The sequence below is a fragment of the Oncorhynchus clarkii genome, chromosome 5 (assembly GCF_045791955.1).
Source record: "Oncorhynchus clarkii lewisi isolate Uvic-CL-2024 chromosome 5, UVic_Ocla_1.0, whole genome shotgun sequence".
NCBI lineage: Eukaryota > Metazoa > Chordata > Actinopteri > Salmoniformes > Salmonidae > Oncorhynchus > Oncorhynchus clarkii.
Genome location: NC_092151.1, coordinates 38,672,251 through 38,698,119, shown reverse-complemented (window position 1 = coordinate 38,698,119; position 25,869 = coordinate 38,672,251). Strand labels below are relative to the sequence as shown.

At 41.7% G+C, this 25,869-nt stretch overlaps 2 protein-coding genes across 3 annotated transcripts in view; both read right to left on the bottom strand.

The window, feature by feature from the left end:
- Positions 1-14,497, bottom strand: part of LOC139408787 (myosin VB) — an 81,820-nt gene extending 67,323 nt beyond the window's left edge. Inside the window, exon 1 of one of the 2 annotated variants that reach the window (XM_071153114.1) lies at positions 14,378-14,497. In XM_071153114.1, the coding sequence (XP_071009215.1) occupies positions 14,378-14,455 (78 nt within the window). In that variant the 5' untranslated portion in view covers positions 14,456-14,497. Of the gene's footprint in view, positions 1-13,327; positions 13,688-14,377 lie in introns of those variants that run through there. The other variant, XM_071153113.1, reaches the window with a different exon arrangement.
- A 2,275-nt stretch (positions 14,498-16,772) lies between these two features.
- Positions 16,773-19,548, bottom strand: LOC139410000 (cilia and flagella associated protein 53). Its single transcript, XM_071155419.1, has 8 exons — positions 19,474-19,548; positions 18,859-19,088; positions 18,579-18,752; positions 18,165-18,468; positions 17,838-18,056; positions 17,500-17,716; positions 17,249-17,351; positions 16,773-17,123 (listed from the first exon to the last, which is right to left on the bottom strand). Exons 1-8 carry the CDS (start codon positions 19,546-19,548, stop codon positions 16,880-16,882), a joined length of 1,566 nt encoding a protein of 521 aa, XP_071011520.1. The 3' UTR covers positions 16,773-16,879.
- Between the last annotated feature and the right edge of the window lie 6,321 nt (positions 19,549-25,869).

Below are 25,869 nucleotides of genomic sequence, written 5' to 3'. Positions count from 1 at the left end.
TGCTCACATCAACACCATCATCCCAGACACCCTGGACCAACTACAATTCACATACCGACCCACAGATTAAAATAATTTGCATGGGCCCTCAGATCCTCAAAAGGTTCTACAGCGGCACCATTGAGAGCATCTTGCCTGGCTGCATAACTGCTTTGTATGGCAACTGCTTGGCATCCGACCGCAAGGCGCTACTGAGGGTAGTGCGTAAGCCCCAGTACATCACTTGGGCTGAGCCCCACTGCCATCTAGAACCTCTATACAAGGCGGTGTCAGAGGGAGGCCCTAAATATGGTCAAAGACTCCAGCCACCATTGACTGTTCTCTCTGCTACCGAACGGCAAGCGGCACCGATGCACCAAGTCTGGAACCAACAGGACTCTGAACAGCTTCTACTCCCAAGCCATAAGACTGCTAAATAGTTAACCAAATTGCAACTATGTGCATTGACCCCCCTTTGAACCAACTCTTTGACTCATCACACACTGCTGCTACAGCGTATTATCAATCATGTTTCCTACTCATTGTGTATTTATTCCTTGTGTTATCTTTATTATTTTTCTCTCTGCGTTGTTGGGAAGGGCCAGTAAGTAAGCATTTTACTGTTAAGTCTACACCCGTTGTTTACAAAAAGCATGTGACAAATTGTGATTTGATAGGATAGTGTGGTGGTGTTCAGAGAGAGTAGACTACATTACAGATATCTGCAATTATATATTGTTGATGAATGTGACCTTATTTAAAAAATATATATTTTTGAGGCAGCCATTTGAATTGAGTCTGTTCTGCTATGAAACTTTAGTGAAGACTCTGATCATAATGAAATGAGCCCCTAGCATGTTTCAAAAGCCAAGTTCAATGACACTCAGCGGAGTGTTTACCTCTACACTCCTCTCATCCAATCCTAACCATCCCACTGTGAAAAGAAAGTAAACTTCAAAAAAATGCTTCTTCGCTGGGCAGAAAGTTATTCCCTCATTATCCAAGAAATATGGTTCCCGATTTTTATCAAATAGGACCTTATGTCTTTGATAATGGAACTGACATGATTTGCAGTTTGTGCTGCATCATAGGCCACAGTTCTATAATGACAGGTACAGTTCATCAGAATTCAATCACAAAGAAGCAGTTTGCTCAGCAAAAAAAGTTGGGATTGTGCAGTCAGACATCAGCCAAAATAACAGGAGACATTAACATTACATGGCCAACGTGCCACTATAATTTATACTGGGAAAGATACAATAGCCAAGACCGCATCTCCATGTCCCTTCTGATGGACAATAGTCACAGACAGGTAATGCTTTGACTACCGTACAGGTATTGGATATAAGCACATTAAGAGACAATGGGTGACATTTGCTGTACACCGACAGCTGTTGTTGTGAGTAATATTGTCCTTTTTGTTCAAATCAGTGCTATTTAGAAGACTAACCATGTCGACCATGATCATCAAAAAAAAGTGATGCCATTCCTCATTGTTGAGTACAAAAGACAGGATCAGTAATGACAGGGTATAATGAGCCTAAATTCACTTAGTACTGGCTTTGACTACTAACTAACTGAGCCCTACTCTCGCTCACTCCCTGCCTCTTTCTCCCCCTCTGATCACACCATCACACTTTCCAACAGACCTAATGAAATTGCTTTATTTATTTTTTATTACCATCGGCCACTGCATTGGGTCAATTCAATCAGGCTTAGTGTTGGTCCTGCTTGCTTTGCAGATGGGCTGACAAGACACAAAGGAGTTACACAGGGATGTTTATGATCTTGACAAGGAAACATTGAGAATCAGTCTTTAGTGTGTGTGTGTGTGCCATGGACTGACAGAATTGTCATAGGGGTAGTACCCTATGCTCTGTGTCAAATATGTAGAACATAAGAGAAGGAAATCTAATCGATAGCCATAGATCAGAGTTCAGGCATCTGATTTATAACAGTGAGAAGAGGCAACATTATATTAGTAGTCCAACCAAATACTACTAATGTAAAGAAAGGAGACATAAAACAAGCATCCAGACAGGTCTGGGGGAGTTAGTGGAAGTACACCTGTAAGGGTGGCAGGAGGGACGAGTAGGGAAATAAGGGAGACGAAAATAACGTCAGAGGAAAAAGTTACATTACCGGTTTCCCCCATGACCCTGCTGAAGTCCTGCTGTTGCGTAATGTCTTAAAATCGCCTTGCCTTTCTTATACTACCCGTATCCACGTCAGTCAACCAACCTACAACAAGACTGATTAAACTCATGAGGTTATAACACTAGCATAACCAGTGATGTAGTGGTAAAAAATGTAGTGGATAAACTGGCACAGGACATCGGTGCACAAAACGATGCCAGATTTAAAACTTCACATTTTTTATTTGAATTATTATACAAAATTCTTGCAACCAATATAATGTTATATACAGTGCATTCATAAAGTATTCAGACCATAGACATTTTGTTATGTTACAGCTTTATTATAACATTGATAATAATCGTTTTTTTCCCCCATCAAACTACACACAAATACCCCATAATGACAATTCAAAAATAGGTTTAGAAATTTTAGCAATTTTATTCAACATAAAAACTGAAACATAACATTTACATAAGTATTCAGACCCTTTATTTGGTACTTTGTTGAAGCACCTTGGCAGCAATTACAGCCTTATTGAGTATGACACCACAAGCTTGGCACACCTGTATTTGGAGAGTTTCTCCAATTATTTTCTGCAGATCCTCTCAAGCTCTGTCAGGTTGGATGGGGAGCATCGCTCCACAACTATTTTCAGGTCTTTTCAGAGATGTTTGATCGGGTTCAAGTCCAGGCTCTGGCTGGGCCACTCAAGGATATTCAAAGACTTGTTCCGAAGTCCAACCCTGCATTGTCTTGGCCGTATGCGTAGGGTGGTTGTCCTGTTGGAAGGTGAACCTTTGCCCCAGATCTCTGTACTTTCCTTCATTAATCTTTCCCTCAATCCTTACTAGTCTCCCAGTCCCAGCCGCTGAAAAACATCCCCACAGCATGATGCTGCCACCACCATGTTTCACCGTAGGGACGGGGCCAGGTTTCCTCCAGACGTGACAATTGGTTTTCAGGCCAGAGTTCAATCTTGGTTTCATCAGACCAGAGAATCTTGTTTCTCATGGTCTGACTCTCATGGTGCATTTTGGGAAACTCCAAGCGGGCTGTGATGTGCTTTTTACTAAAGGAGTGGCTTCCGTCTGGCCACTCTACCATAAAGGCCTGATCGGTGGAGCACTGCAGAGATGGTTGTCCTAAGGGAAGGTTCTCCCATCTCCATAGACAAACTCTGTCATAGTGACCATCGGTTTCTTGGTCACATCACTGACCAAGGCCCTTCTCCCGACACTGCTCAGTTTGGCCGGGCGGCCAGCCCTAGGAAGTGTCTTGGTGGTTCCAAACTTCTTCCATTTATGTATGATGGGTGCCAGTGTTCTGGGGAAGGGTACCAAAACATTTCTGCAGCCTTGAAGGTCCCCAAGATCTGTGCCTCGACACAATCCTGTCTCTGAGCTCTACGGACAATTATTTTGCCCTCATGGCTTGGTTTTTGCTCTGACATGCACTGTCAACTTTGGGACCTGATATAGAGAGGTGTGTGCCATTCCAAATCATGTCCAATCAATTGAATTTACCCCAGGTGAACTCCAATCAAGTTGTAGGAAAAATATGTAATAAATCAGCAAAAATAAATCTACAAAAAAACTGTTTTTGCTTTGTCATTGTGGGGCGTTTACGTTCCACTAATCCACTGACTAGAACATTGAAAAGTTTCGTGGGCCATATTATTACAAACAATCGCAATTATTAAAAAATGAAATCAAATTACAGCTAGGCTAACCTTTTAGCTGTTGGCTCAAATTTTTAGGCAAAGAATATTTTTTCCTCAATCTCCATTGTCATTTTTATGAACTATTAATGGGTTTTATAACAGTTGGTGAAAAGTTATCCTCTTCTTATCTATAGGATAAATTGGTGAAGGGTCAAGAGGAGAGAAAACGAGGTTAACCTGAAGAGACTACTCTCAGGTTTCAGTAAAAGTCCCTTTATAAACTGCTGAAGTAAATACACACAGGTAAAATGCAAACCCTGAGAATGGAGCTAGCTACTGTACAGGTGTTCTATCCTTCCGCTCCAGTGCTACCATTGCCTCGCCCTGCTAGGATGTGCGTGTCAGTCAGCACAAGGACTATTATTACTGCGTCAGGTGAAAACCTGCTGCCTGTAGCCAATAGGAAGTCACGTCCATAATCCCTTCCTCCAGGAACTTTGACCTGTCTGTTTATCGGAAAAAGAGAGCGCTAATTACACCTGCTCTAAAGACAGAAGCAAGGAGAAACGTTTAGGTGTTAGGGGAAAAATGATCATGATCATGAGGCAGGCAGGTGGAATAAAGGTTTTCCTGGAGTGCTTTGTTGTACAAAAGGACATGACACATTTTCCTAAGCAACAGACTAGCTGCAGAGAATTATCAAGAGATATGCTTGATGATGCAAAAGATGTGGTGTTAAAAACCAGTCACCCTTTTCAGTAGCATTTGACCACAAAACTAAATGCTAATCACTTTGGGCCCTATTCTGACTTGAGTTGACTTAACATGGACTTATGTCAAACACTGTTAAGTCTACTTACAGTATCTCAAGTCAGAATCGAGCCCTTTTAGAATAGCCTACATATGACATTGAGGCTATATGCAACTAGTATCTTCCTGACAGACATTTGTGGGCTGGCAAGCAACTCTACTGTGAAGCTTCTGAGTAATGTTACAGTTACAAGCCCTATGAGGGACAATATATCCCCAGGGAGAGGAACACACATACCAAACACACAGACACACACCTGGCTTTAAGCTCAATTCCCTGAAGAACCAAGGTTGTTGTTTACCAGCTTCTCTATGTGCTGTACTCCTGAGAATCACAGCAACTTCCTGCTTCATGGTACAATTTTCTTCCTCTGTTTTTGTGCCTTACATTTTTACAGTTAACTTCCCTTCAGCTACGATACAGGGTCCGTGTTTCAGTCCTACTCTTACATACAGTAGCCAAGCGTATAATTTAGGAGTTTAGGACACTGGGGTCTGGAGTAAAGAAATGTCTGTTTGGGCATGTATGGAAAAAACTTTTAGAATAGCCTGCAAGATAACTTATATGTTGGCGCTGAAAGTGGCTCACTGACATCACCCGATTACCTGTTTATGAAAGGAAAGTACTGCACTGGCATGTCTAATAAACAATGTATGGAGTAGAATTACAGCATCACCTGACATCTTGCAATGGAGATGTTTAACATTAGCTGACTCCTGCCATTTAACAACAAGCACCTGTCAATACTGCTACATTAAGTGGGGAGGTGCGAGTTCAAACAACTCAAATATTGCAATGATAAATGGGAAAAACATAGGCCTACCAATAGGCTGGGATACAAGCAATTGAGAAATAACATTCCTGAGGCCCACATTAACACATACAGTTCAAGTCGGAAGTTTACATACACTTAGGTTGGAGTCATTAAAACCCGTTTTTCAACCACTTCACAAATTTCTTGTTAACAAACTAAAGTTTTGGCAAGTAGGTTAGGACATCTACTTTGTGCATGAAAAGTCATTTTTCCAACAATTGTTTACAGATCGATTATTTCACTGTATCACAATTCCAGTGGGTCAGAAGTTTACATACACTAAGTTGACTGTGCCTTTAAACAGCTTGGAAATTCCAGAAAATGATGTCATGCTTTAGAAGCTTCTGATAGGCTAATTGGCATCATTTGAGTCAATTGGAGGTGTCTCTGTGGATGCATTTCAAGGCCTACCTTCAAACTCAGTGCCTCTTTAATGACATCATGGGAAAATCTAAAGAAATCAGCCAAGACCTCAGAAAAAGAATTGCAGACCTCCACAAGACTGGTTCATCCTTGGGAGCAATTTTCAAACGCCTGAAGGTACCACGTTCATCTGTACAAACAATAGTACGCAAGTATAAACTCCATGGACCTACGCAGCCGTCATACCGCTCAGGAAGGAAACGCGTTCAGTCTCCTACAGATTAACGTACTTTGGTTTGAAAAGTGCAAATCAATCCCAGAACAATAGCAAAGGACCTTGTGAAGACGCTGGAGGAAACAGGTACAAAAGTATCTATATCCACAGTAAAACAAGTCCTATATCGACATAACCTGAAAGGCCGCTCAGCAAGGAAGAAGCCACGGCTACGGTTTGCAACTGCTCATGGGGACAAAGATCGTACTTTTTGGAGAAATGTCCTCTGGTCTGATGAAACAAAAATATAACTGTTTGGCCATAATGACCATCGCTATGTTTGGAGGAAAATGGGGGAGGCTTGCGAGCCGAAGAACACCATCCCAACCGTGAAGCACGGGGGTGGCAGCATCATGTTGTGGGGGTGTTTTGCTGCAGGAGGGACTGGTGCACTTCACAAAATAGATGGCATCAGGAGGAAGGAAAATGAAATGGATAATTTGAAGCTATATCTCAAGACATCAGTCAGGAAGTTAAAGCTTGGTTGCAAATTGGTCTTCCAAATGGACAATGACCCCAAGCATACTTCCAAAGTTGTGGCAAAATGGCTTAAGGACAACAAAGTCAGGGTATTGGAATGGCCATCACAAAGCCCTGACCTCAATCCTATGGAACATTTGTGGGCAGAACTGAAAAAGCGTGTGCGAGCAAGGAGGCCTACTAACCTGACTCAGTTACACCAGCTCTGTCAGGAGGAATGGGCCAAAATTCACACAACGTATTGTGGGAAGCTTGTGGAAGGCTACCTAAAACGCTTGACCCAAGTTAAACAATTTAAAGGCAATGCTACAAAATACTAATTGAGTGTATGTAAACTTCTGACCCACTGGGAATGTGATGAAAGAAATAAAAGCTGAAATAAATAATTCTCTACTATTATTCTGACATTACACATTCTTAAAATAAAGTGGTGATCCTAACTGACCTAAAACAGGGAATCTTTACAAGGATTAAATGTCAGGAATTGTGAAAAACTGAGTTCAAATGTATTTGGCAAAAGTGTATGTAAACTTCCGACTTCAACTGTAGGTATTTGTCATGATTTGGGAATCCACTAAAAACTCTGAATAGAGGGCAGGTTTAGGCTAAATTCACTCCAAGGCCCAAACTGGAAGGGGTTAATGGCGACTCCAAATAATCCCGCTCTAGAAGGCCCACAGCCTGACTAAACACAAAGAAACAACATTCCACCAGCAGACCAAACACACAGTCAGAGGGAAAGCCTAATTACTATAGGTCTGCAATGACATCACAACATCTACAGGTTATGTACATAATGCAAGGTAGATAGTAGATAGATTCAGCATGTGTCGTCTGTGTTTTGACCACAACATAGTAAGCTAAAAAAGAATCTGTGTGCCAGCTGGTACAGCCGTTGATCACAAAACAGATGGAACCGTAGGATTTGTCTTTATTCTGGATTACTGGGCTTCATGTTGGGGGCTGCAGAGAGTGTGAGTAGGATGGACCAGGAGGATAATAGCTTATTAACTGAGGATTGCAATTTGAGGACTGTTACTGTACTGCAATCCAATATCAAAACTAAATCTAAAAGCTAAATGGATTCCTAATCAGAAGACTTTGAACTGGCCCAGCGAGACAGAATTATGACATAAAGAATCTTCTTATACAATATAATTCACAGACAGGGTAGAATATTTCATAGAGATGTCACACAATGCAAGGTAAAAGGTCACGGATGAAAGCACCGAGCAGGAATGACTAGAGAGGAGAAATACTCAAGATGACAATGCCTACAGGTGTGTCTTTAGTGTTTTACAATGATGTCACAAGTCCTATTTTTACTAACGATACACAAAAGAAAACATCAAGAAAAAGGTTTGACATCTGTCAGACTAAGTTAATTATTCACGGGACAAAGTTTGACTGGTCTGTCCCTGAGTAAACAAATGAGAGACAGAGGGAAGTAACTAGTAAATAAATAGAACAATATGTTTGGACAGAGAACTGTAACAGCCATTCACTCAACAAGTCAAAAGTTGAGTAAAGGGAACACCTAAACTAAATGCAAGAGTTCGAAAATAAACAACAATGCAGCTTTGTTTTTTGTCATTTCTGCAGAGGAATGTGAAACTAGATTTTGAGTCATGGAGGATTAGTGACAAATAATGTGTGTAACCTGATTCTGTTCTCTAGCCAATAACACCTGCAATGTATAACTCCACACTTCAAAAGACATCTCTTTCTCAATAGTTTGGCTAGGTTTCTTCTAGACTAAAGGAGCCTAATGTTACTCCTTATAGTCCAAGGACCTTACATGTTCTGTTTAAAAGGTGAATTGGCTCTGGCAGCCAAAACAGTCAAATACTCCATTTAAAAGTGAATCGATATCGGTACGGTTCTAAAAAAATAAATCCCTTTACTTTCATATCACATCAAAATAATTTCACAAATGCAAAACACACTAACTGTACACTGTTAACACAGTTGCAACCGACAGTATTTATCAGTGACAACACGTTTGTGGCGTCTGTCTTCCATTTGCACACAGGTGTTCAGAGACGCAGATAGCTAATTAGCGCAGGTAGTCTTCCGTCTGTTTTCCCGTAAACAAGCACTGTAACATGGAAATATGGCCATGTGGGAACTCTAACCCTTTTTAAAAAAAATATTATTATTTCTCACTGATATGAAAGACACGTTCCTCATGTTTCCAAAACTGTGCTGCAAGCGATGAGTGTTAATATTTAGAGCAAGCATCAGGGCTCTTAAAAAACTCCCCCGGCCAGAAGACACTATCGTCACTAGGCGCTGAAGGCAGTTAGTGTCTTTCATTGGGCTAGGTTTCTTCCTGAAATGAGTCATTCCAGTGGTGTACACAAATCTTCTAGGTTAATCAACACATAACAATTGGAACAAAATTCAAAGTACTAATTTTACACAACAATCTATGTCAGAGTAGGCCAGTAACCCATCAATTGTCTGTAATGTGTGTAATGGTGTCCGTTCAAGTTATTGTTGCATGTTCATTCAACGGTGGGCCCCCAAGTACTGGAAAATAGGCTAGTGACAAGGCCCCCAAAATGTTTTACATAACCCTACCCAAGGTATAACAAAACAACCACATTTTTCCATATCTCTAAAGGTCTCCTATAAATATATGAAATGGATGGTTGTATACAAATATTGTATAGCAAAAGTGGTTAAATTGATAGATGTTGTGACATCACCTTAACTCAAACAGTAAAGAATAATGCCTGCCTGGCGGCGGCGGGGGGGGGGGGGGGGGGGACGGGACTCATGTAACCCAGTACTGCAAACTCTGATATTGCTAGAATTTGGAATAGAAGGAGACAATTATCTGCCCTACATACCGAAACAAACATTAGCATATGTTAAAGCATCTTGTAAAATGTCAACCTGTAAACACACAGAGATACAATAGACGGCAATATCAGATATACAAATATTTATGAAACTTCACGTTTTGGTAGCTGTTCAAGGGAACATTTTCCAAGTCAAATTTGCACTCATTCAGTGCTGTATGGTCCTGCCTGAAAAAAGACATACAGTTACACATTCTTTGATGTTGTGGCTTTTGTAATTGGCTCTAAGGAAAACAACAAACATCAATATACAAACTTTTGGGGTCCAAGGTTCCTTAAAGGATTGCAATTAGGTCAAAGGGGCAATCACAGATTATATTTTGCCTCAAATCCAAAAATCTAATTATGGCTGCCATAATAACATTTGATCAAGGTTAAGTCACCTGTAAATATGAATTTTGTAAATGGGAGGCATTTATTCACAATTGTTTACAACCCTCATTCCTAATTCTGAATCAATTGTATTCTGAATTCAACATGGCCAACATGTTGATTACCCTCAAACACCTTAGCCTGCATATAAATAGCTCTTGCTCATTTTGATTGTGTTATTCTGTCTTTGAAATGGTTTCATAAGGCTCTTGGCATATCAAGGACAATGAGTGGCACTGTCATGCCTCTGTTGTGTTTGAATAGTCACAATGTGTGTTCATGTTTTAATCTCATATCAACAAGGGGCAAAATCTTAAAATATAATAACAAGCTTTCACAACACACACATCACACAGTATCGTAACCAAGTAACAGGAAAGCAACCGTAATAAAACAGTCAGCTACTCTAGTAGTGTATACACTACTGTTCAAAAGTTTGGGGTCACTTAGAAATGTCCTTGTTTTTGAAAGAAAAACAAAAAATGTTGTCCATTAAAATAACATGAAATTGATCAGAAACAGTGTAGACATTGTTAATGTTGTAAATGACTATTGTAATTGGAAACAGCTGCTTTAAAAAAAATATCTACATAGGCATACAGAGGCCCATTATCAGCAACCATCACTCCTGTGTTCCAATGGCACGTTGTGTTAGCTAATCCAAGTTTATAATTTTAAAAGGCTAATTGATCATTAGAAACCCTTTTGCAATTATGTTAGCACAGCTGAAAACTGTTGTCTGATTAAAGAAGCAATAAAACTGGCCTTTGAGTATCTGCAGTATCAGCATTTGTTGGTTCGATTACAGGCTCAAAATGTCTCTATACAGAATAGAAAGAGGAGTGGGAGGCCCCGGTGCACAACTGAGCAAGAGGACAAGTACATTAGAGTGTCTACTTTGAGAAACAGACGCCTCACAAGTCCTCAACTGGCAGCTTCATTAAATAGTACCCACAAAACACCAGTCTCAACATCAACAGTGAAGAGGCGACTACAGGATGCTGTAGTTCCTCTGTCCAGTGTCTGTTCTTTTGCCCATCTTAATCTTTTTATTGGCCAGTCTGAGATCTGGCTTTTTCTTTGCAACTCTGCCTAGAAGGCCAACATCCCATTGACTAACTGGAATTTTATCCCAGCCTGAATGTTGCTGGGGATACACCAGTAGTGGAATGGTTGGTTGTCTGGTTGTAAAGGAAAGTCTGTGAAAGAGCTGTCAAAAACAGACTTGCCTTTAGATCTTTCCAATGCCTAATTGGCCTGTGGGTGTGGTTTTTTATATGTTGAATGTGGCAAAATGTCCTGCAGGTCAAGTCCTACATATTTCTTTATATTCCTTTGGAAGTCAGGTAGGATGATAATTTTGCCGATATTATCTGTGGGTGGTTGGCATTGATTAGCGACTGGGGCGCAACAAGCAGGAGATGTAGAATGGCAGAACCTGTGAGGGTGACTTATATTTAGAGGTCAGTTAGAGTGTAGCTATTTTTTTAAACTTATTTAACCTTTAACTAGGCAAGTCAGTTAAGAACACATTGTTATTTACAATGACAGCCTACCCCAGCCAAACCCTAACCTGGATGACGCTGGGCCAATTGTTCGCCGCCCTATGGAACTCCCAATCAAGGCCAGATGTGATACAGCATGGATTCGAACCAGGTACTGTAGTGACGCCTCTTGCACTGAGATGCCGTGTCTTAGACCGCTGCACCACATAGACTACGACTAAGAAGCATTGGTTGTGAGGGACATAGCACAGCTCCACACACACATACATTTGAAGACGATCCCTGGGATTTGATGGACAGTAAAAGGGTTGCAGGTGGAGCAGACTAAGCATGACCCACAAAGACCACTCTCATAGTCAATCCCCAGCCACCATAAACGATCACATACAGCAAGTTTTACCATCCTAAGGTTCCTCATTTGCCATAAATGACATATGTCCTTATAGGGATGTTGGGATTTCCCAGACCAAAACATGATTCACCACAGCATAAAAGGCCATTCTTCACAAGTGAGTACAGTTCAAGTATCACATGGCTTGGCCAGCCATGGTTGGTAGCCAAATACAGTAGGTACATATGAGGACAATGAACGCCAGCAATGTCCAGATGGCATTTTTGCTGTTGAATGGCCTCCTGACATGTGGCAGTCCAGTTCCATGGTGTGTCTGTCTCAGGTAACTACATGAGGGAAGGACTGATAGTGGATTGGGCCTATCATGGACAGTTCTGGGAGATCCAGGATGGCATGTGAAGGCCCAATAGGTTTATGGCATTTCTTGTCAATGAGTGTCAGGTTGTGTCGGTTCATTGTAGTGAACACCTGCCTTATGAGCTTGTTTATGTGTGGTTGCATCCTCCCCATACACCATAACTGTCACCAAGTCGAGATATACAGCAACTCCAAGGCAGATGGCCAGGATGGTGGACATGAAAGTCTGGAAGAAGCAATGTGTCAGCTCAAACCAAACAGGATAAGAGTGCACCAGAACATCCCAATAAACATCAGAAATGCAGTGAGCCAGCAAAAGGTCATGTTAGATTCAGGCAGACATATTAGACTAGCAATGAATCAAAGCTCACTTCTAAATGATAAGGAGGTGATTTAAGAGCCCAATCCTGGAGGTGCAAGTTATACCACAGTGGGGGCAAGTTGTAGAGCTAGGAAGACGTGTCAGAGTCCAGGGTTAGATTATCTTTCCTGTTGTTGGAGCCTCCCAGTTGCCTCATTGATCCTCAGAGGCTTGTGACTTGGAATACATACTTGAAGTTGCCATGCCAAGCAGTCTGCTGCCTTTTTATATATTTTTGTACAACCATCCATTTCATATATGAGAGACCTTCGAGATATGGGGGGAAAAAAATGGTTGTGCTTTGTTATACCTCGGGTAGGGGTATATCAAAAACTAAAGCCCTTTTTGAGGATTGGGCACAAGCCTGTGTTACTGCATAAAGCATGTTCCCACCAGAAATAGAATATTCAATCAATCCATGATTAAAACGCCTCTTTTGACCCTCTTCACAAAGCAGTTTCAGTATAATTTGTTTGCAATTATCTATCCCATGTTCAAAACTCACTGTCGCCAGGGAGATACTGTACAATCAGATTATGAATGCTTTGACTCACTATCCTTTAATAAAGATAATATAAATTATTTTATCTTAAGACTAGTCAGTATTGAAAATGTATGATTTTACTATTATGGCCACAACTAGGTCCAGCAGTAGCTCACAAGGCTAGAAGACAACAGTAAACTACAACCGAACACCGATACCAGACCGAAACTAAACTTGCTCGTGCACCTGTCAGACAAGCTGCAATGACATCCGAGCCAGCAGAACTGGGATGGCTGGCGCTCGATTTCTTCCTGAACACTTGTCATTACGCCTGCATTAAAATACATGCCATCCAAGCAGGAAACTGGCTACAATGGCGAATTCTACAATTACACCCTCTTTAGATGTGGTGGCCCAAGAGGTTGCCACAATAATTATGCAATAACAAAAGGACCTGGACTGGAGAAAGAAGTGTATATAAAGAATCAATTACTCTACAAATCACTCACCTTTGAATATAACTCGTTTACGGACATGGTCCAACACTATCAACGAAAACTGAAAAGTAACTGCAGCGTTTTATAAATGACAATATCTCATGATTGTTGATAATCCCGTAAAGTTTTTTCATCTAATTAGAAGTTTAATTCGTCGTCATATTCCCGAGTGTCGTCGTCCAGGGTTGAGTTAAATATGTTAGTCACTTCCGACCCCTTTCCTGGTCACGAACCGCAGGTGTCTTCACGTGGATGAGTTGCGTAACAACTCAGTTTTGCTTGATCCCCCTTATATTACTCAATAATGAAAAACGCAAACGAATGACGACTGGATATGGGTAGCCAGCCCCAGTAGGTTATAAGTGCAAATACATAAACTATAAATAGTTTATCAATAGCTTCCCTTTAGATCCTCCCCGTCGTATCCATGGACTCAAGTCATGTTGACTGGCAATAGCTCAGGCTGTACCGCACGAGACCCCAACTGGCTCATCAGCGCACTACAATTTTATTCCAGCTCTAAATTAGAACGAACATTACAGTGGCGATACCATGGTGGACTGTGGAGGGGTAGGTCCAATTATGGGTTTAGGTCATAATGTTAAGTTGAAAACTTCTAATATACGCCTATATGTATGGCTATTATATGATTTATCTTGGCACATTTTGGGAATCTTAATGAAATGAACGCAACTTTTTGCTCCACCCCACAAAATCATTCTGAAAAGCAAAGGTATGGATAATCAATTACTATGATTTCCTGAACTCAGTGGACCTAGTATCTTAGTTCAAGGCAAGCATTAACACGTCAGAGTGTTATCTTTGATTGTAGTAGTACAATCTGTGACAGGAACTAGGCTGGTACCTGAAGCCTATAAAAATGTAATGCTTAAAATTTGAAGTTTTATGTCCATGACAGCTGCAGGGTTACAATATTTTGGGAAATTAGACTTTAGAAAACACAGCATCATTTATACATCCTGTTCCGCATTTAGTCCCACTATGATCAACAATATCACAAAATACAACATGCACTGTAGGTCTACAGCAGTAGTATGTTACCTTGCAGTAAAGTTCATGGTCAATCTTCCCCTCTTGTCTCTTCATTATGTTGCTATGTTCCTTCACTTGCCTTTTCATTATGGCCTTATAGTCCTTAGATACTGTATGTAGTAGAAGATTCTGCTACTCTATTCAGAGGTAGCTGTGATTATTCCATGTTCCAGATCATACTGTTCTCAAGACATTATTATCAGTAGGCTATTTAAGCCTTAGCCTTAGCAGAAGATGCAGGCTTGAAAGAAGAAAAAAATCCATTCCAATATCATGCCATGACTACACTCCCAAACCACTCCTTCTGCAGGTATGGGGTGTTGATTGACTTCACCTACCAGGCTGCTATATGGAATCTGAAAAGTATGCAGGCACAGTCAAAATACATTCCACCCATTAAAAGTATTATTTTTTAATTAAAGCCCCACCTTATCTCAGCTCACTGATCACCATAGCAGCACCCACTCGTAGCACACACTACAGCAGGTATATCTCACTGGCCACCCACAAAGCCAATTCCTCCTTTGGTCGCCTTTCCTTCCAATTCTGCTGCCAATGACTGGAACGAGCTGCAAAAATCACTGAAGCTGGAGACTCATATCTCCCTCACTAGCTTTAAGCACCAGCTGTCAGAGCAGCTCACAGATCACTGCACCTGTACATAGCCCATATGTAATAAGCCCATCAATCTACCTCATCCCCATACTGTATTTATGTATTTATCTTCCTTTGCACCCCAGTATCTCTACTTGCACATTCATCTTCTGCACATCTACCATTCCAGTGTTTAATTTCTATATTGTAATTACTTCGCCACCATGGCCTATTTATTGCCTTAACTCCCTTATCTTACCTCATTTGCACTCACTGTACATGGACTTTTTCTTTTCTTTTTTTCTACTGTATTATTGACTGTATGTTTTGTTTATTCCATATGTGTCGAATTGCTTTGCTTTATTTTGGCCAGGTCGCAGTTGCAAATGAGAACTTGTTCTCAACTAACCTACCTGGTTAAATAAATGTGAAATATATATATATATTTTTAAATAAAGAGAACAGAGATCACAGATGGAACAGGTCACAAGGAAAATGACTAGTAATGTGCTATTTGCTCATTTGGTTTCCAAATGTCAATCCATGCCTTGTACAAGAATACACAATTATTTTTCAACATTCTACAATTTGTACTGTATACATTCCACTGAAGGTCACATTGAACTACAGTAGTATTGATAACTAGCACAGATAAGTAAAAGGGTTTGTAAGGAAAAGGGTTTGTGTTATTATGAAATGGGCCTAAAACAGTCGGTTACAAAGAGGATAGAGATTACTCAGTTAGTGCTTGTGAAATATTTCCCACAGCAATCCGTTTGGAGAGTTGTGTATGCCTCATTCCACAGCAGGTGGTCCTAACGTTGGGGCTAACACCATGGGTTGCTTTGGGAAATGACACTGAGATAATAGGACTCAATGCTTTGACATGCCACTAACAACCTGTTCTGGTAACTCAGCCAGACTAACCACTGAATTCCTACCACCTGCTCAACTACCTACAGGTATGTGCCATGCGATGAGTCTAAGCATAATAGACTTAATGGCAGTATGACACTAAAATCCAGTTAGTCGAGTTGGGTGATACAATAAGCTTTTAGCCCAATTCTTGTTTTTGGCACCACTAAATCATGCCTTATTTAAACATGCTAAATACAGGCACATCTCATTTTCGCTTGGTAGATTTATATAGCACATGATGCATTATCTTAAATGTCACACACACACACACACACTTTCACACTCGACAAGATAGTTTTTCTTGTATCTTTCTCTGCCTTCACTTGCTGTAACTATATCCAGAGAAAGCAACTTATGCTCATGACACAATGTATTTCAGACTTTATCCCTGTATTATCCAACAACGTTATGTTTGCCATCACGTGATATTACATTACATTGCAATGAAATCCAGAAAGACACTGCTTTCTTGAAGTGTATGCAGGCAGGCCTCCACCTCCACAGTAATATTATTCAATTGAAAATCGACTTATCCTTAAATTAGGTACATTTAATATACCAACAACGTGCTCATAAAGAGTTCCTGAAATTGTGCTACCTACTGAACAAAATATGAACAGCTTTGTTCCTGGGGAAATCCTCCATCAATGTTTGCAATATAGCACTCTGCCATGGAGAAAATGGAAACATTTTCTGAAATAAAAAATATTATTAAACTTATTTTATTTGCATTTAATATCCATTAGCCATTTTCTGAGAAACTTGGGACAGCTAATTTCAGATTTGTCTTAAGAGGATTACACATAAAGCACTTGCCGGAGATGTATGTTTGTGAGGTAAGACAGGGTCAGGCGTGTGGGTGTATGATTTTTAGAGATTCGTTTTTGTGTGTGTATGATTTTTAGAGATTCGTTTTTGTGTATGTTGTCTGAATTACGAAAGTATGTGTTCCCTGTCGAGCCAGGCCATAAATGCATTTGCTTTACTTCACATGCTAGGTTACTCCAAGCTAAACTGTCCCTGTGGGTTAGTGGAAGAGGTTCTCCTGAAGGGGTGGACAGCCCTGGTGTGTGAGGTAGGCCTGGAGAGGATCTCCTGCATCTTCCTGTTGTACTGCTCCTGGTAGACCAGGCCTTGCTGGTGCTCCTGCTCTGTCTGAGATCTCCCCTCATCACGCAACTGCTGCTGGTACATCATCTGGGCCAGCAGGTCTGCCTGGAACTCCTGACAGCCCTGTCTCAGACTGGGAGAGGAAAGCAGAGATATGTATTAATTGTGAAGACTTCTGCTGTGTGTGAAAAAGGGTAAAATTATTGTGTATTTCTGTGAGAGGACGCATGTCAGAATCTTTGATCACACTATGCATACCGAGTTTTCTCTCTCTCATCCAGCAGTTTGTTCTCCTGTATGGTTTTGTTTAGCTCGTCTCTCTCCTCGGCCAATTGAGCCTGTTTCTGCTTGTTCAAATCCACTAAAGAAGAAGCACAAATACACAAGCACATCCCATTTAAAATATGACTAGTGATATAAACGATTAATTGTAAACTGTAAATCAACTGCACTGTCACAGAGGACCTGCCCAAGTGACAGATCTGATTCCTTCTCTTCCGCTTTCTTACATTTCTCCTGGATCTGCAGGCGGCGTGTGTCCATCACATCCTTCATCAGCCTATCCCTGGCTTGTTTCTCTTTGTGAAACTGCTCTGCCCTCCGGGCCCAGGTCTGCTTTAGCTCTGCCTCGATCAGCTTCTCTGTCTCCACCTCCTGTCTCTTCTGCTCCTCAAGCTGATCGGCCAGGTACTGCTGGTACCTACTCTGCTCCTCTCGCAGTTCAAGCTGTGGTACACACACGCTCAGTCAGTTATCACCTGCCTCTTGTAGTTTCATAAGATTTCTTTGTGTGCCAAATAGTGACAATGTGGTAATTTAACATGCTAATACGACTCCACTTTCCCACCTTCCTAGTGACCTTGCCCTGTTTCTCATCTCTCTCCTCCGTCAGCAGCTGCTCGAGCATGCTCATGTCCAGGGCCAGCTCGTCCTGCTGCTCCCTGGCCTGGCGCTTCATCTTCAGCCTCAGAGAGTGGTCGAGCAGCCTTCGCCGGTTCTCCTGACCCTGGAGCTTATGACGGTGCGCTCTCTGCTCCTCCAGATGCAGCATCTCTCTCTGCTCCCTCTTGGACACACACAGAGAAGAACAGAGAGGGCTCAATTAGTGATCACAAAGCAGAAACCCACACAGACACAGAGAGAAGCATCTCAGTTACAGGCTGAATTCGCCTACCAGTAGCAGGGCCTCTTCCTCTTTGAGCTGCTTGGCCTGTTCTCTCTGCTGCTCGGCAGCCTCTATCTGGACGCGCAGGTAGACCAGCTGCTGCAAGTTACTCTGGCGTTGCCTCTGCGCATCCTGGCCCTCCCGATCCTCCTTGGCTCGCCGGTCGCTCTCCCACAGCTGAGCAAAGAGCTGCTCCTCCTCCTCTTTCTGCCGCTGCGTCACCTGCCGTGTACATAGCTGCGCAGCCCGCTCTGTGCAAATTTCGTCCTGCCTGCGCCGAGTCTGTTCAGTCCGGAGCTCCTCACTCTGCTCTCTGAAATTGGTCCATTTAAAAAATATATTTGTATAGAATTTTGAACACACACATAGAAAAGAAAGCTGCAACATTGTCTTGTAGAACCTCCCTTTAGGTGTTCTCTCTACCTGAATAGCTGTTCAAGCTTGTCTTCAACCACACTTAGTCTTTCACTCTCCCTCCTCTCTCGCAGTAACCTGGCTCTCTCTCGCATCTTGGCTTGTCTCTCCAGTACTGTCTCCTTCTTGGTCTCCATTTCTCTCAGCAGTTCCTTCTCCTCTGCCTCCAACATATCATGCAGTCTAAGGGAGACAGGAGTGATAGACAGACATGGAGCAATTGAAATACCTCTATTAGAAAAATATGATCAGCTGTTATGGGAACTCAACCGAAAGATTTGTCACAGACCTATCCCTCCTCTCATTGATGGTCATCTGATACTGCCCAATGGCATCTTTGACCCGTCTCTCAATGGTTCCCAACACAATGCGCCGGTCAGAGTTCTTCTCCCAGCGCGTCTTAAGGTCACAGGTGTTCTGGTACTTGGTGAACTCCAACGCCTTGTCCCGGGCCTCCTCCTGTTTCCTTCTCTCCAGGATGAGGTAGTCTGGAGGCTTGGATGATGGGAACCTTGCCCTCTGGAAAAGGTTGGTGAGGGTTTAGTAATTATGTTTTTGGGAGGCAGCAGATTCTCCTGACCAAGTGACCTGTCCAAGGAAAACTCCAGGCCCTACTGTAGTTATTTGCTTTAACTAAAACATTGTACAGAACTGTCACACGGGAATCTATCTGGCTACAGTACAACTAGGGGCCAGTTTTCCTCACCAGTCAGGAAAAAAAACATTTGAAAAATAATTGCTAGATATGCTTACTCTCTAATTTTACAAAACAATACGTTTGTTTAGCAATGTACAACATGTAGTGACGCGTATTAACGTCAGCTAGCTAACGTTAGCTTGCGGTAGGTTTCTTACTAGCTAGGATACTAACGTTAACTAGCCACAGAGTTTGTGCTGAACTTACCACAGCCACTGAATGAGGTGTTGGTCCCGTAAACTCGCGACATTGTGGTTTATTTCTAGTCTGACTGGCCAACATACTTGGATACAAAACAAGCTTCTTCCCAGCCAGATACTTCTATTTGTCCTGCATCCCATCAAGTTTCCCAACTGTTTCATGGACCTTGACGAGGAGTCTCTCCGGCGATTTTGTTGACGGAACTAGTAAATTGTTACCATGACAACTACAAAACATGCTGCAGGAGTTGATCACTGGCGCCGTGTTCGAATACCCATACTAACATACTGTATTCTACATATTTAATGAGTATATACTACATACTATAAGTTAATTTTAGTGTACTGTAAACGGAACAGTATCCTTTCAGTTGAGTGTACTAGTTCTTCGCCGGTCTACCGGAAGTTGATGCTGTTGCTATGCAACCTCTTGCTAGCTAGTTAGCGTAACAAATTACTAGTTAGACATTTTACGACTTCGGGTGTGTTCTTAAATCCAACCTTGAGTGCCAGAGTCCGCTTGTAAATTCAGAGCGTTGTCATTGTCCGTTTGTAAAGTCAGAGCGTTTCGCTCTCGGAGCGCACACGGGACGCTCGGCCGGAGGAGTAGGGTTTGAGCGTTCTGACCTTACAACGGCAGTCAAGCACCATTTTTTTCACCTTTATTTTACCAGGTAGGCGAGTTGAGAACAAGTTCTCATTTACAATTGCGACCTGGCCAAGATAAAGCAAAGCAGTTCGACACATACAACAACACAGAGTTACACATGGAGTAAAACAAGCATACAGTCAATAATAAAATTGAAAAATAAGTCTATATACAATGTGAGCAAATGAGGTGAGATAAGGGAGGTAAAGGCAAAAAAAAGGCCATGGGCGCGAAGTAAATACAATATAGCAAGTAAAACACTGAAAAGGTAGATTTGCAGTGAAAGAATGTGCAAAGTAGAAATAGAAAGAATGGTGTGCAAAGGAGCAAAATAAATACCGTAGGGGAAGAGGTAGTTGTTTGGGCTAAATTATAAATGGGCTATGTACAGGTGCAGTAATCTGTGAGCTGCTCTGACAGCTGGTGCTTAAAGCTAGTTAGGAAGATAAGTGTTTCCAGTTTTAGAGATTTTTGTAGTTCATTCCAGTCTTGGCAGCAGAGAACTGGAAGGAGATGCGGCCAAAGGAGGAATTGGTTTTGGGGGTGACCAGAGAGATATACCTGCTGGAGCGCATGCTACAGGTGGGTGCTGCTATGGTGACCAGCGAGCTGAGATAAGGAGGGACTTTACCGAGCAGGGTCTTGTAGATGACCTCGAGCCAGTGGGTTTGGCGACGAGTATGAAGCGAGGGCCAGCCGACGAGAGCGTACAGGTCGCAGTGGTGGGTAGTATATGGGGCTTTGGTGACAAAACGGATGGCACTGTGATAGACTGCATCCAAATTAATGAGTAGGTTAGTGGAGACTATTTTGTAAATGACATCGCCAAAGTCGAAGATCGGTAGGATGGTCAGTTTTACGAGAGTTTGTTAGGCAGCATGAGTGAAGGATGCTTTGTTGAGAAGGAAGCCAATTCTAGATTTAACTTTGGATTGGAGATTTTTGATGTGAGTCTGGAAGGAGAGTTTACAGTCTAACCAGACACCTAGGTATTTGTAGTTGTCCACATATTCTAAGTCCGAACCGTCCAGAGTAGTGATGCTGGACGGGCGAGCAGGTGCAGGCAGTGATCGGTTGAAAAGCATGCATTTAGTTTTACTTGTATTTAAGAGCAGTTGGAGGCCACGGAAGGAGAGTTGTATGGCATTGAAGCTCGTCTGGAGGGTTGTTAATACAGTGTTCAAAGAAGGGCCAGAAGTATACAGAATGGTGTCGTCTGCGTAGAGGTGGATCCGAGACTCACCAGCAGCAAGAGCGACATCATTGATGTATACAAAGAAGAGAGTCGGCCCAAGAATTGAACCCTGTGGCACCCCCATATAGACTGCCAGAGGCCCGGACAACAGGCCCTCCGATTTGACACACTGAACTCTATCAGAAATCGGGAAGGCTTGGGCGAGTTGCTGTGGGGGGTGCAGTGCTGTTGACCGGGGTAGGGTAGCCAGTTGGAAAGCATGGGCAGCTGTAGAAAAATGCTTATTGGAATTCTCAATTATAGTGGATTTATCGGTGTTGACAGAGTTTCCTCTCCTCAGTGCAGTGGGCAGCTGGGAGGAGGTGTTCTTATTCTCCATGGACTTTACAGTGTCCCAGAACATTTTTGAGTTTGTGTAGCAGGAAGCAAATTTCTGCTTGAAAAAGCTAGCCTTGGCTTTTCTAACTGCCTGTGTATATTGGTTTCTAACTTCCCTGAAAAGTTGCATATCACGGGGGCTGTTCGATGCTAATGCAGAACGTCATAAGATGTTTTTGTGTTGGTTAAGGGCAGTCAGGTCTGCAGAGAACCAAGGGCTATATCTGTTCCTGGTTCTAAATTTCTTGAATGGGGTATGCTTATTTAAGATAGTGAGGTAGGCATTTAAAAAAAAAAAACAGGCATCCTCTACTAACGGGATGAGGTCAATATCCTTCCAGGATACCCGGGCCAGGTCGATTAGAAAGGGCTGCTCGCTGAAGTGTTTCAGGGAGCATTTGACAGTGATGAGTGGAGGTCGTTTGACCACTGACCCATTACGGATGCAGGCAATGAGGCAGTGATCGCTGCAAATCATGGTTGAAAGCAGCAGAAGTGTATTTAGAGGGCAAGTTGGTTAGGATGATATCTATGAGGGTGCCCGTGTTTACGGCTTTGGGGTGCTACCTGGTAGGTTCATTGATCATTTTTGTGAGATTGAGGGCATCAAGCTTAGATTGTAGGATGGCTGGGGTGTTAAGCATGTCCCAGTTTAGGTCACCTAGCAGCACAAGCTCTGAAGATAGATGGGGGGCAATCCGTTCACATATGGTGTCCAGAGCACAGCTGGGGGCAGAGGGTGGTCTATAGCAGGCGGCAACTGTGAGAGATATGCTTTTAGAGAGGTGGATTTTTAAAAGTAGAGGTTCAATTTGTTTGGGTACAGACCTGGATATAACTCTTCAGGCTATCTCTGCAGTAGATTGCAACACTGCCCCCTTTGGTCGTTCTATCTTGTCTGAAGATGTTGTAGTTAGGGATGGAGATTTCAGAGTTTTTGGTGGTCTTCCTAAGCCAGGATTCCGATACAGCTAGGACATCCGGGTTGGCAGAGTGTGCTAAAGCAGTGAATAAAACAAATTTAGGGAGTAGGCTTCTAATGTTAACATGCATGAAACCAAGGCTATTACGGTTACAGAAGTCATCAAAAGAGAGCGTCTGGGGAATAGGAGTGGAGCTAGGCACTGCAGGGCCAGAGGAACAGAGGAGTAGGATAAGGGTACAGCTAAAAGCTATGAGAATTGGTTGTCTAGGACGTCTGGAACAGAGAGTAAAAGGAGGTTTCTGGGGGCGATAAAATAGCTTCAAGGTATAATGTACAGCCAAAGGTATGGTAGGATGTGAATACAGTGGAGGTAAACCTAGGCATTGAGTGATGATGAGAGAGAAATTGTCTCTAGAAACATCATTGAAACCAGGTGATGTCATCGCATGTGTGGGTGGTGGAACTGAAAGGTTTGATAAGATCTAATGAGCAGGGCTAGAGGCTCTACAGTGAAATAAGCCAATAAACACTAACCAGAATAACAATGGACAAGGCATATTGACACCATGCTAATGTTGGCTAGCTACTTCCAGACACAAATGAGAGTGACCACTCTGACCATTTTACTCGCCATAGCAGAGCTGGTTAGGCAGTTTTTATGTTGTCCAAAGCGTTGGTGGCAACAATTTAATGATGCTTTTTTTGTCTGCCATATTCAACCGCTGTTGAGCACTCGTAAATGCATTATTCTGTGCTCTGGACTGGTACACAATCGGAGTAGATAGCCAGAGCGAATTTACGAAAGCACCCAACGTTCATTGAGAACGCACAACGATAATACAATTTAGCTAAGAATGGAATAATTAAGTCAATAAACGTTGGGTAGTTAGATGGCCTATAGTTAATATACTGGCAAGTTTGATGTATAAGTAGCCAACTAACGTTAGGTAGCTAACATACAGGTGTTGTGCCGAAAATCTCGCCCTGCCAGAATCCCCCCTCCCCCTCCCCTTCTAATTTCCTTAATTTTGTGGCTGGAGTCAAATACTTTCTGTGGCACACATCAGAGTCAAATACCTTCTATAGAACAAACTTCACGTCAGGATAGGCATCCGAAAGTAATAATGAATGTATGTGTGTTATATTAAACATAGTGGACGGAGTAACATGCTAGCAAGCAATAAACATTTTATTACTATGGCTGAATTATTATCCTTACACTTTCAAAAATACTAGTCGAATGAGACATGGGAGAGATGACGAATTTTGGCTAAGATATGTATTTATAGACTACAAAATCATTTGCGGATTTAGGTATGGGCGACAATGGCGGCCGCCCAGGGCGCCATACAAGCTAGAACCGCCACATACACTTGAAACAAATAGCCAAACCGAAAACTGCAGACAAAAATGCTTTCTGCTACTTCTGCTAAGATCAATGAAATGTAGACTAAACTGACAACGAAGTGAAGAGCAGAAATCTCAAGTTCTAGCAAGCAAGTCGCAGCAATGAACGATTTTCGGCACAACGCCTGTTCATACTGCTGTAATGATATGCTATGTGGTTCGTAAGGACAGCGTAGCTAACAAATTGTCAGCGTGTAAGGTAACTTATTGGAAAAGTCATTACTTTATTACATTTCTCAACATTTTGTTGTCATAATTAGTTAAAGCAATGGATTTGTATCCGCTGTTGGATTTTGGTTGCATATTTTCCGCCATTTTCTTGAAATCTGAAAACGATGTGGATCCACGCCCATTTCTTGAAGAATTGCATTATGGGCCCTAAAGTATGGAAATAGTGTCTTTAAAAAATATATTTTATTAACAACAAATCAATACAGAAAGTACATGAGGGAACACAGGTATATATAGATTATATACAATGGACAATCGAGCTAGGGGTTACAATATCACATTACAATTACACAAGGACCTTAATGAACATACATACTCATAATTCTAACAGCCTTTTTGTTAGTAGAGTATTTAATTGTCTTAAGATACAGTTCAATTTCTTTTTGTAGGGTAAGAAAGTGTTTTTTTGTTTGTAAATTTGCATTTGTGTATATGAAATTTGGCCAAAAGAATAATGAAATGAATTACATAAAAATGTTCATCTTATTTCTATCGTATGTAAAGAATCCAAGAGTACATCGCTCCACAATAGTGTAAAATCTTCATAAATATGTTCAATTATAAATCTACTGATGTCTTGCCACAGTTTTCTTACATGAATACAATGCCAAAAAAAGATCCAACACTGTTTCTGGGCTGTCATTACAAAAGGAGCAATTTGAGTTGATGTTTTCCTTAAACTTCTTCATATAGTGGTTGGCAGGATAATATTTATGAATAATTTTAAAGGAAACTTCCTTAATATGGTTAACAAGTAGGTATGTGTGTGTGTCAACATCCAAACTTTTTTCCAACAGATATTATCAATAAATCCATTCCAATAAGGCATGATACAATATCCTGCTGAAACAAGGTTCGTATCGCTCTGTTATTGAATGGACCAAAAGAGAAACAAATCTTTCCTACTGATGAGTCAACAGGGTCAATAGAAGGTAAGCTCTGGGGGTCAGGTCTTTGACACTTTCCTGAATAACAGAGCAACATCTGAGGGAATGGCATCTAAAACAATTGCAAAATCGTTAGGTGTTACAGGGACTGTTGTGTATTGATATTCTAGTTTTGTCCCTTTAGGGCACCAGTAACCACCCTTGCTTACCTACGTTGAAATGCTTGGAATGTTCTTCCTGTGAAACCCATTAAACAATGCCCACGTTAACCTAATTGCTACTCCCGTCTCATGTCCTGTCCTTATTTTAGTTGTCGAAGTAATACAGTGTGGTATACAACAAAACTGGCGACGAGGAAGAAACGTTCTCACGTTTGTGCTCATCATCTTTGGCAGAAAGTCTTGAGTTAAATTCGTTTTTTTTTCTCGCTGTAGAAAGACGCAAACAAAACGTGGAGCTAGCCAGTCGAGTGATGCTAGCTAGCCTTTGATGTCACGGCAACGAGTGCCTGGAGGGATAGGAAGAGTTTCGCTAATAAAATAATAATAATAAAAAAGTTAAAGAGTTTCGCTGCGGGAGAAAGGGAAGTCGGCATGAGTTAAAAGAAAGAAAAAAGGGTCTGGGAGTAAGGGACCGTGTGAAAAGTGTGAGAAAGAAAAATAAACCGAAAATGTCTGCAATGATTGGAAATATAGGAACATTTGATGAATCTGTGGAACAATGGAGTTCTT

Bases quoted from the DNA above. Each gene is read 5' to 3' on its own strand.
- LOC139410000 (XM_071155419.1), bottom strand. From the start codon at position 19,548: ATGTTGGCCAGTCAGACTAGAAATAAACCACAATGTCGCGAGTTTACG. The intron at 18,753-18,858 runs GTCTGTGACAAA...TGTCTCCCTTAG, and splicing joins ATCAATGAGAGGAGGGATAG to ACTGCATGATATGTTGGAGG. The intron at 18,469-18,578 runs GTAGAGAGAACA...GACCAATTTCAG, and splicing joins AAGCTTGAACAGCTATTCAG to AGAGCAGAGTGAGGAGCTCC.